Source organism: Rhamphochromis longiceps, linkage group LG7 (assembly GCF_057381845.1).
Source record: "Rhamphochromis longiceps isolate RC_006_pf linkage group LG7, R_longiceps_female_GT1.1, whole genome shotgun sequence".
NCBI lineage: Eukaryota > Metazoa > Chordata > Actinopteri > Cichliformes > Cichlidae > Rhamphochromis > Rhamphochromis longiceps.
This window is the reverse complement of record NC_140563.1, coordinates 4,826,520-4,838,545: the sequence shown is the minus strand read 5'-3', so window position 1 is coordinate 4,838,545 and position 12,026 is coordinate 4,826,520. Positions and strand designations below refer to the sequence as shown.

At 42.2% G+C, this 12,026-nt stretch overlaps 1 protein-coding gene across 2 annotated transcripts in view; it reads right to left on the bottom strand.

Moving 5' to 3' along the window:
• abcc8 (ATP-binding cassette, sub-family C (CFTR/MRP), member 8) overlaps window positions 1-12,026 on the bottom strand; it is a 70,238-nt gene that overhangs the window by 35,577 nt on the left and 22,635 nt on the right. For both annotated transcript variants that reach the window (XM_085411739.1, XM_085411741.1), the window contains 6 exons: window positions 11,547-11,711; window positions 10,062-10,217; window positions 6,864-6,998; window positions 6,254-6,416; window positions 4,076-4,116; window positions 3,532-3,677 (listed from right to left, as the gene is read on the bottom strand). In XM_085411739.1, coding sequence (XP_085267865.1) covers window positions 3,532-3,677; window positions 4,076-4,116; window positions 6,254-6,416; window positions 6,864-6,998; window positions 10,062-10,217; window positions 11,547-11,711 — 806 coding nt within the window. The remainder of the gene's footprint in view (window positions 1-3,531; window positions 3,678-4,075; window positions 4,117-6,253; window positions 6,417-6,863; window positions 6,999-10,061; window positions 10,218-11,546; window positions 11,712-12,026) is intronic.

Genomic DNA, 12,026 nt, shown 5'->3' with positions numbered 1-12,026 from the left:
CTGCTTTTGTGCAATCGGTAGCCTATCAAGACATCTGCAGACATGTGGCACATTTTCTCAGAAGATAAAGGTATAAAATAGCTTGATCATATCTATTCTAATTACCCTGCACAGATACAGCATGAAACAATCAGTTTCATCACCCAATACAATAAGAAAAGCAGCCAGAAGGATCGGAGATCTGAGTTGTGATAGCGGAGTAGCTGCTCTGCACCACCCTAATGACAACCGATGTTACGATTGGCAAACTAATTGAAATTGGTGAGATTAATAAACATTAGTGTCAGAGACCAGTTGACTGAAGTAACTGAGGAGTGAGGGTTTTTGTTACACGAGAAAAGGCTGATCTAATAAGCTGATCCATCCACTGCGGGTAAAGGTCAAGTGCTTCATCTAATCGAGCCGCTTTTAGATCGTAAGATCTTTGCCCAATAAGATGGATGAGCTCACGTCGCTAACCTGGTCACAGAGGGAGTACCGGCAATGTAGCATCATGATGCTAACGGAGTCGTGGCTAACACCGCTAACTCCGGACACAAGCGTGACACTACCGGGATTTCAGATGCTGCGAGCGGACAGGACGAGAGAGAGCGGTAAGAGGAAAGGAGGGGGACTGGCAGTTTTTGTGAACGACAGATGGTGTAACCCTGGGCACATCACTGTGAAAGAACAACTCTGCAGCAGAGACATTGAGCTGTTAGCCGTTAGCATGCGTCCGTACTATCTGCCCCGGGAATTCTCGCATGTTATCGCAATAACAGCGTATGTCCCCCCCTCGGCCAACACGGATGCAGCCTGTGACTCTCTCCACTCTGTGGTCAGCAGACTGCAAACACAATCTCCGAGAGCCCTTCTCATAATATCAGGGGACTTCAATCATGCCTCTTTGGACTCCACACTGCCCACCTTCACCCAGTATGTGACCTGCCCAACCAGAGTCAATAAAACACTGGACTTACTGTATGCCAATGCTGAAGAGGCATACAGTTCATCACCTCTCCCTCCACTGGGCAGATCTGATCACAACCTGGTGCACCTTGTCCCTGTGTATGAGCCCTTAGTGCGCAGGGTGCCACCAGCCACCCGCACAGTACAGAGATGGTCAGAGGAGAGCGAGGAGGCTCTTAAGGATTGTTTTGAGTCGACTGTGTGGGAGGTGATTTGTGATGACCACGGAGAGGACATCGACAGCCTTACTACATGCATTACTGACTATATTAATTTCTGTGTGGATAACACCGTACCTACCAGGACTGTACGGTGTTTCTCCAACAACAAACCTTGGATTACCCCAGAAATTAAAGCTGTCCTCAAGCAGAAGAGGAGGGCCTTCAAATCCAGAGACAAAGAGGAGTTGAAAAGGGTGCAGAGAGAGCTGAGGGGACTGATAAGGAATGGGAAGGAGAGCTACAGGCAGAAGATGGAGAACCAGCTTCAGCAAAACAACATTGGTGAAGTCTGGAGAGGCCTCAGAACCATCTCAGGCCACAAACAGCAGAACTCTCTGCCTGGGAGGGATGTGAGATGGGCAAATGAACTGAATCATTTCTTCAACAGATTTGATTCAGCCATGAGGCAGTCTACAACATCGGCTGCAGACTCACCCACCCCCACTGCTGCTGTTCCACCTCTGACACCTCAGACACTTCACACCTCCTCTATTCACCCTGCTCACTCCCCCCCACCCCCAACAACAGCATCCAATACACACTCAACACAAGGCTCCAGCCTGTCTCTCTCAACCACCCAGGTTAGGAGGGAACTGAGGAGGATTAATGGCAAGAAGGCAGCGGGTCCAGATGGCATCAGCTCGAGGGTCGTCAGGTCCTGCGCGGACCAACTGTGTGGGGTGATGGAGCACCTCTTCAACCTGAGCCTGAGGTTGGGAAGAGTCCCACAGCTCTGGAAAACCTCCTGTGTTGTACCAGTGCCAAAGACTTCACGCCCCAAGGACCTCAACAGCTACAGGCCGGTGGCTCTGACATCCCACCTGATGAAGACCCTGGAGCGGTTGGTCCTGGCTCAGCTTCGGCGCCTAACAAGCTCATCACTGGACCCACTTCAGTTTGCCTACCAGCCTGGCATTGGAGCGGATGATGCCGTCATTCACCTCCTACATCGTTCCCTCGCTCACCTGGAGACCGCTGGAAGCACTGTGAGAATCATGTTCTTTGATTTCTCCAGTGCCTTCAACACTATTCTTCCCTCGGTTCTGAAGGACAAGCTGGAGAACTCTGGAGTGGACCATCACCTCACTACCTGGATCCTGGACTACCTCACCGACCGACCACAGTATGTGAGGACTCAGGGCTGTGTGTCGGACAGGGTCGTCTGCAGTACGGGGGCCCCACAGGGAACGGTTCTGGCTCCGTTCCTCTTCACCATCTACACTGCAGACTTCTCCCACAATTCCACCCAGTGCTTCCTGCAGAAGTTCTCTGATGACTCTGCAATAGTCGGCCTCATCACTGATGGGGACGACAAGGAGTACAGAGGACTGACTCAAGACTTTGTGGACTGGTGCCAGCTGAACTACCTCTAGATCAACGCCAGTAAAACCAAGGAGCTGGTGGTAGACTTCCGCAGGCACAAGCATTCTCCACTGCAACCACTGAACATCCAGGGTATGGACATTGAGGCTGTGGACAGCTACAGGTACCTTGGTGTTCATCTGAACAACAGACTGGACTGGACTCATAACTCAGACGCCCTCTACAGGAAAGGGCAGAGCAGGCTGTACCTGCTGCGGAGACTCAGGTCGTTTGGGGTGGAGGGCCCACTCCTGAAGACCTTCTATGACTCTGTTGTGGCTTCTGCTATCTTTTATGGTGTGGTCTGCTGGGGCGGCAGCATCTCTGCTGGGGACAGGAAGAGACTGAACAGGGTGATCCGAAGGGCCAGCTCTGTTCTAGGATGCCCTCTGGACCCAGTGGAGGTGGTGAGTGACAGGAGAACGGCGGCTAAGCTGTCATCCCTGTTGGACAACGTCTCCCACCCCATGCAGCAGACTGTGACAGCACTGAGCAGCTCCTTCAGTGGGAGACTGCGGCACCCACGGTGTGGGACGGAGAGATTTCGCAGGTCTTTCCTCCCCACTGCTGTCAGACTCCACAACAAAGACTTTAACTGAACAAACACACACATCCACACATGTGCAATAACACTAAGTGCAATAATCTTTTCTGGCATCGTTGTATTTTTACTCAGTTGTATATAGCATTCGTATTCTATTTTTATCTTATTGTATATTTTTATTCTATTTTATTCTACTGTATATAGTATATTTTATTCTATTCTGTACAGCTGTGTACTGTATTTATTCTTATTGTATTCTAATTTTTGCGTCATAACTTTTGCACTGTCCACTTCCTGCTGTGACAAAACAAATTTCCCACGTGTGGGACTAATAAAGGTTATCTTATCTTATCTTATCTTTCATGACTTTGCTCAGTCTGTTGTTGTAGTTTAAGTCTCCTGCCGCACGACTGTCTTCAAAAATGTTATTTGTCCAAACACGGCTTTCTTTCTCACCTAACCAGGGCCTTGACAGTGGAGCGCACCACGCTGGAGAGGAGGAAGAGGGGTGTGACCAGGATGTGAAAAAGGGACAGAGAGGCAAAGGCCACAGCTGGTGACAGATCAGCGTCCTCTGAGATGTGGACGTGAACCACAAATGTCTGCAGGTTCAGAAGGAGCACATAATGGGAAAAGTTAGTCTCATAATAACAATTTTCATCCTTTAATTGATAATCTTTTGGCTGCCAGTCTGACTTGCATCATCTTGTTAAGAGTCTGAAGATTAAATCAAATGATAGATGAGGCGTTTGTCTCCATGTGTCCTTCACAGTCATCCTGTTCCTTGGTATCAGTCTGACTTTTCTCATTTGTCATCACTCAAGTCTACATCCATGAAGGACTTCAGAAAGTCCTCCACTGTCTCAGTGTGAAACGTCACTGGACAGTCAGACTACTTGGCACTGTCTCTGCTCTACCCTTCACACTGGGAACAAGACAACAAGATAAAAGTCCCAGCTAACTTAAGCATAATGATTATTACATTTTAAATTAAACTTACCGTCAACACAGCTGCTATAGGAATAGCTGCATTCATGAAAACTGAAAGAAAATAAGAAAATCACAAAAGCTGTAAGAGAATTAAACATTTTTTGACATTTTTTTTGACCTTATATCGCTTTTTGCTCAGATGTTGTGTTGAAACATCACATAACTGATATTGAACATCTCTTTTGTTCATGGCTGGAATTTAATTTCCTCCCAGCAGCAGGTGCGTACAAGCTAATCAATCAAGGTAATGAATTCAAGTCTTGTAAAAACTTCTCTCCTGTCCATCATTTTCTAATTTTCTGTCACTCTCTAATATAAGATAATATTTAAAAGTGGCATGTTGTCCGGATATAAACAGATGAAAACACTTAATTGTCATAAAAATGCTTTGCTTCATAAATCTTTCCTGAGTCGTCTGTCAGTGAGGAAATGATATTGCTTCTTCCCTCCTCTACAACAATCGGCAACTATTGATTTTAGATTTAGGACTCAGCCTGTTATAGGACTGTTCATCTAAGCGTGTAGGAGAAAAGAGGATGGACAATGAGAGAAAAATAAATGACTATCAAGTAATAATGTTGAGCACTGTAACAATAATCCAGGCTAGCCTTCAGCACTGGTTTTTATCACATCTAGTTACTTTTAGAGTTCCAGTAGACTAATTTTAAATATTGACTGGAACCTGTGGGGCTAAAACATGAACTTAGATTCAGATTTTTCAGTCTGAAGATTTTCCATCTTTTCTGTTATACTATGTGAAAGTTTTAAGCCAAAAACATGTGCAAACATACATGGAAATACACATGCATAAGGCAAAAACAATGTCTGCAACGAGCTTCAAAGTCAGTATTTGGCATGACCGTCACTTTTCTTCGTCACAGCCTGAACTCTCTTTCTTATAATTCCTTCAAGTAGTGTTCAGGAATCGTTCTCTGGGCTTTTTGAAGGACTTTCAAAGCTCTTCTTTGTATGTTGGTTGCCTTTTGTTCATTTCTGTCAAGATGATCCTCCTGATAGGCTCTGGGGAGGCTACTGCATGTCTGGTAGTGTTACAGTGTACATTTTTGTTGCCAGTCAGATGCTTTCCAGATTGTATTGGATGGTGGATATGTTTCTGAGATAATTATATCAGTTTTGACAAGATCCCAAGATCACTGTAAACACTTATGGTTGCACTGCTCTCCTTAGTTACTCCATAAGATACGTTGCATACATGTGCAGACGCAAACCATGACAGAATCTCAACACTGTATTTTACAGATGGCTGCAGACACTCTCTGTTGTACCTCTCTCCTTCTCTGTCTATTCTGTTGACAATTTCATCATATGACCTGTTGCCACTGATTTTAAATCCAGTTCTTGTGTAATTTGTCATACCTCAGCCTTTCCTTCCTGGTTCTCCTCCCTAACAATGCCTTTTTGACAGCTTCCATTTCTAAGGAGGCTTCACAGAAGAGAAGATCAACCGAATGAAGAATGTCTCAGGTCTTTGCAGGATGTTTTTTTTTTTTCCTGTAGTTTGCGATTATGACTTTCCAGCCACTTTTTAAGAACATATTTGGTTAAAAATAAAAATGTATGGTTGTCATTTTTCCAGGAACTAATAGGTCAGTGTTAAATAACTTACAAAAAAAACAGTTTCTTTGAAAATGCTCATGTATAAAAACTGGACTAAAATAATGAGTGAAAAAACAGCAAAGCTCTTTTAGCAACTCTGAAAGAGCTTCGGGAAACCTGGAGGACTGTTGCTTACCACCACTTTAAAAACTTTACAGGGAAATCAGACTACTTGGAAGCCAAAAATTCAAAATAAGGAGGCTGGCTGATGACTTTTGCACGGTACTGTTTATATACTGCTTCAGTAGTAAAACCAAAGTTTTAAACAGCAGGGTCAGCATTTGTAATCCAGTCTGAAAAGTTCCGTCTGCAGATTGGTCCAAACACTTTGTTTCAGTCTCGGATCTTTGATCTGTCATGTCAGTGACACACATCTGGCTGTGAACACAGAAGCTCAAGCTGCTTACTGATCAAGTCTTATGTTTAAGAAGAAAGCGGAGTTAAAGGCAGGAAGGGGGCAGCATAAGTTAAATATTGGACTATTGAGAAATCTGAATCATACAAAACTACTCTAAAAGAGTCCAGGAATCAAGTCAAATATCATTAGTGGGAGGGGACCAAATGAACTTACTGGATATGGATGTGTAAAGAGCAAAGGCCTGCAGGCTGGTGAGCTCTTTAACCCTGGTCTCCTCCACACTGTCACAGAAGATGCGCTCCCAAGCATACAGTTTCAGCAGCTTGATGCCCCGCAGCAGTTCGTTGGTCTTCTTCAGGCGCTCACTGGAATATTCCTGATAAAGGCACATTTGATTACCTAACCTCAATCCAGCACATCAAGGCACAGCAGCGATAACAAGGACTGACGAAAACACTGTAATCATATTTGACTGGTTGTATTAAATGTATCTTTGGAGCAGATAGGCCTGAGGTAAGGAGGGTTTGTGGAAAGTGGCTGTCCTCATTCCCCAAGGAGACGATAGCTGTTATTTTGAGGTGCTGCTATAAAAACAACATTTTCTAAATTGCATTCTAAAAAACATTCACTCTGACCAAGTGGCAATTATGTGCAGTTGGTTATAAAAAGGTCAGAAGATTACCATCCATTTATTTTTTAAATATATTAGCTTAAATGACACACTCGGCCATCCTCAGATGCAAACATGACCAAAACTAGAAACAAATAGTTACATAGTTATACATCTTTTAAAAAAGAAAGAAAGGCCCATGGTAGCACTCACCAGGGTGCTTTTCTGTGTTTGGGATAGCTTTGTGGCCACAAAGTATTGTACAGGAGCTAACACAGCAATGACAGTCGCTCCAATCAAGGCACTGATTCCCAAGAGGTAGTAGAGCAGGATCACTCCCACAACAATCTGAGCAGGGAAGAAAAAAAACATTAAGCAGGAGATGAAAACAAGATTTCCACAGAGGTAGTTTTCATTCACACAACACTCCCCACTGACAATTACAAAATCCATATGAATTTACCGCAGAGCTTTCTGTGAAGTGGTGACCTTATAGTAGGTCAGCTTATAGCAAACCTCCCACCTAATATCCAGTGAATACAAAGATAGAAACGTGTCACCGGAGAGTAGGTGAGTGATTGGTTTTCTCTTTATTCTTTATAAAGGCCTAGAAAGGTGTCAGCTGTATAAACCACCAGCCCCCACACAGTTTCTGTCAGCTCCTCACATCAATCGCACATAACTGGAGCTAAGCAGCCAAGCTATACACATCTGTGAGGTTTCCACTACTTTATATGCATCTTTTTTTATATAGATCTTGCATCACCTTCTGCCTTTGCAGCTCCCTAAGGACTGCAGCATTGTTTAAAAAAAGGAACCAAATCTGCTCTTTGCAATTGCAGCTGGTCATGCTGCAAGCATCATCTCACATAGATGTTAAATGAGAAGGAAATAGACAAACTTCAACAAAAAGAGCTTTGATTAGCTCATCCTGAGTCATAACTGATCCTGTCACAACAGGTACTTTGGCTTGTCATAGCAGGAAAAGCAAAGGTGTAATTATTAATATTTTTAAAAAGACTGAATTCCGTTCAGGTTCCTGTTATTGTACATGCTGGTTCACTGCTATTGCTCACTGGGACACCTGATGGACCAGAGCCATTGTTAACATAACCACAATGGCAAGAATGGCCTTTCTGTATCACGAATAAAAGACTGATATCTCTGGTTGCTTAAAGCAACACGGTGAGTTTTAAAGCATTCATCATTTTGTTTTGTCTTTTTTCTACCTGCCTATAAAAGATATTTCGGAGGAAAAACACAGATGTAAGAAATAAAACAACCGATGCCTGAATTCAGACTTTGGGATTGTGGTACTAGGTCCCATCTCTGTCTTTTCTACCATGACTAAAAAAAATGCTGGATAGCCTCACAGCAGAAACATAGTATTGAAATAATTGTATCTGTTATGTGAGGCATCAGCGGGGGTAATAAAATATTAAAATGTTAGTGCAGTCACTAATCTGAAACACAGAGAAATGCAGAGGTAACTAGATCATGTGAAAAAGGTAAAGAGCTGTCACGTCTGAGATGAGTATTGAACTTCATCCATCTCATCAGTGCAGCAGGCAGTGGAGAGCAAACGCAATGGATTCATTCACAGACGGGTGGGAACGGCCAGTGAATACAAATTCTGCTTTAGTCTCCGAGATACTCACAGAATACTTTTTACTTTTGTTCATTTTAGCAGTTTTTCATTTAGTGTTTGACGTGGTTGTCGAGCAAATTATAAAACTAAAAATGAAACAAGGCACAAACACTAGACAGGGATTTACTATATATGCACGTGTAATGTGCGAGAGGTTTTATGTTAATAAGCATTAATCAGGTAGTATTTATATTGTATTTGAGTAGTCTCTTTCATCGTTTTAGTATTTTAAAATTAAAAATTGCTTTAAGCTCAATTCTTGGCGCTTAAAGCAATTAGCTTGAAAAAGAAAAAACAGTATTTTCTGCTGCAACGAGATAAGAATACATTTATTTGTGCCAACAAAAAAGCCCAAACAGAAGCCTGTAATTGTACATCTCCAAAGGAGTGACACTCACTAGACCTGTGGCAAAAATTCATTTCTTATAAATGTTTTTTTCAAGTGTAATTAAATGTTTTCACATTTCTATTTAATGCAAAAACACCTTTTTCATCTGATATGGGTGATATGGGCCAGATGGAAGAAAAATGACATAAAAAATGTATTATGCAGGGCCTTGAGAAAGAACAGGTGGGAGGATGAACCATGAGTTTTTGCAGGCATTCTGTGACACAAGAAACTACCTGATCTCCATGTTTTGCTGAAATTGTATTTTTATCATAAACAGTTGTCATATTGAAATCTAATTTATCCCAATGGTATAAAAGTAAACACGCTCAATAACAGTGCTGCTTGTCATAAATTATGCGATCCACTTATTCCAAAGTAGTGCATAAAGGTCGTCTACTGCATGCATTAGGCTGTTCATCTCCAACACCCAGTGCTCAGTTTTTAAGCCCCCACATCTGTGCATGCAATCATTTCTTCTCCCATGCGGTAAAGAGAAAATACAATGCACATTGCAGAAAGACAGACACCAAACAATCTGGTATTAAAAATGCAGTGTGATAAACACCTTTGACTCACACCTTTACTAATATCTAACACACTCGTGTGCAGAGAAAACTATCTAACAATACACAATGGAATGCAGTAACAGAAAGCCAGCAAAAGTATGACACAGAGTTACACTTATACCTGCACTGTAACACAGTGTAAAGCATTATTTATAGTTCTGCAGTAAAGGACTGCAGCCTAGCAATAGAGCCACATAAATAACAGGAGGCAGAGCAGTCACAGGGATCACCTGAGCTGTGACCATGGTTACAATGACACTGAGTCCCTCGTAGTAAAGACAACATTAAAGGTTCACTCTGGAGCTTTGGACCTCTAGTTCTTGTTTTGTTTATGGACAACTAGATATACAGTCATCCTGAAGGTTTCAAACAGGAGGAGGGTGAACAATGTTAGCAAGTACACATGGTGTAAACAGGATTTCACAATAAATCTGTTTTGCAAAAGGATTTTCGAGAAACGAAAAGCATTCATTAGTTCCAGCTTAAGCTTGGTTACAACTTCATGGTCAGTGGGACTGAATTTTAACATAACTTGCTAGAAAGTTCTACAGGACATCTTCCAGAAGATTTTAGTGCAGACATCTCCGCTCCTGTTCTCTTTAGCAAGTGTTGCAGCTTTCTGGGATGAAATGTATATTAATGGAAGTAACCCACTGCCATTCTGTAGCAGAGAGCAAAAGTTAGAAATATAATTAAAGCATGAAACATATAAAGCTTCAATAAAACACCTACACTGAGTGCTGCTCTCAGTGGAAACAAAACCCTAAAGATATCTATGGAGTAGAGAAGAACAACGTGCTTCATACCTGTACTGGCATGGCCCACAGGTTAGGGCAAAGGAAGAAGAACCACATCAGCTGGTTGGTATCGATGGCAACCAGGTTGCAGATCTGACCTACGGTTAGCTCACCCATGGACATGGTGGAGGTGCACAGACGCATGATTTTGTTGTAGATTTTTGTCTGGGGAGAGAACAAAAAACATAAAAGGGTTGACAGCAATACATTTCCTTGTAATGATCATTAGTTAACTGGTGCTTATTATAGTGCTGATTAGTCTTTAACACAATGCCGTGTCTCAATACACACTCACAGACCACCTGTCCAGTTCATCGTTAACATAGATATCTAATTAGCTGGTCACATGGTAACAACTTGGCATGCAGGCAGCTCAAATTGAGCATCAGGTGATTTAAGTTATTTTGAACATTTCATGGGTTTTGCTGCCTAACAGGCTAGTCTGTCAGTTTCAGAAACTGCTGATCTACTGGGATTTACCTCACACAACTACCACAAGAATTTATATAAAATGGGCCACAAAAAGAGAAAATACTAGTCAGCTGCAGTTCTCTGTGTGAAAATGCTTTGTTGATGCCAGAGGTCAGAGGAGAATGATCAGACTGCTTTGAGCTGACAGGAAGGCAACAGCATCAAGAAATAAGCGCTCACTTCAACAGGTATGAATAAGAGCGTCTCTGAACATACAACACATCAAGCCTTGAAGCGGATGGGCTAAAGCAGGAAAAAACCACACTGGGTGGGTGCCACGTGTGTTAGCTAAGAACAGGAAACTGAGACTACAATTTACACAGGATAACCAAAACCGGACAATAGAAGATTACAAAATCTTTGCCGGGTTTGATGAATCTCTATTTCTGCTGCGATATTCAGGCTGTGGGATCAGAATTTGGCATAAACAACATGAAAACACGGATGCTTTCCGTGAGCAACAGATCTAAATCCGACTGCGCACCTTTGGGATGTGCTTACAATAAATCTGCAGCAACTGTGTGATGTTATTGTGTCAATATGGAGCAAGATGTCTGAAGAATGTTTCCTGCAGCTTGTTGACTCTATGCCATGAAGTGAATTGAATAATAACAACCCAGTACTAGCAAGGTGTACCTAATAGTGTCCAGTGAGTGTATATGTCTTAATAAAACCTGGTCTTTATTTAATTTATCATTTATGGCATTGCAAAATCTTCACTGAGCTTTTTTTGTAATTATTTACAATTAAAAAATGCTTTAATGTTTCTTTTTGGCAATTAAGTATTCACTCATTAACAGCAAACTGCCTCTTGTTGCAGCATTATCATGTCCAGACACCCAAATCTGTGGATTTTATTGCTTTAAAATGAAAATGTAAGCAAAGGATAAAATAGACAGTAGTTTCTGTGTTTAGTCCTTTTACTGGGTGCCACTGAGTTTATCAGACTTCAGTTTTCCAATAAAAGATCTTTAAACGTCTCATAAAGAAAGTTTCCTTAGAGAACAGATCAGTGCAGTGTACCTGTATGGCTCCACGCAGGTTGATGCCTGTTTCAATAGCCACATAGTAAGAGGCCTGGAGGAAAGTCCTCTGCAGGAGTAGGGCGAAGAAGAGCAGCACAGCCAACACGTATGCGTTCTCCAGAAACTCCTTGGAGGAAATGAAATAGATCCCAAGCAGCTTTATCTGGAAGTGCAGACACAGGGAGATGTTAGACAAGCAGGAACAGTTGTTAGGAATATAGGCTGAACTGCCCTGGATTTTTAATTTCAGCTACAAATGTTCCCGTTCATCACTTCAAAATTTGAGGAAAACATCATCCATTTAAAACATATTACCTCCATTTCAGAGCAAGCTTTAATATTGTGCATGAAACTCAATTAAACTGAAATGAAACAGAGGCTTTGGAGTGAAACGCACAGCTGATATGTGGGTGTAGGCTGGAAACCCAAGAAGAACAGGGACACGGTATCTCTCTCAAAAATTTATGAATCCTGCATA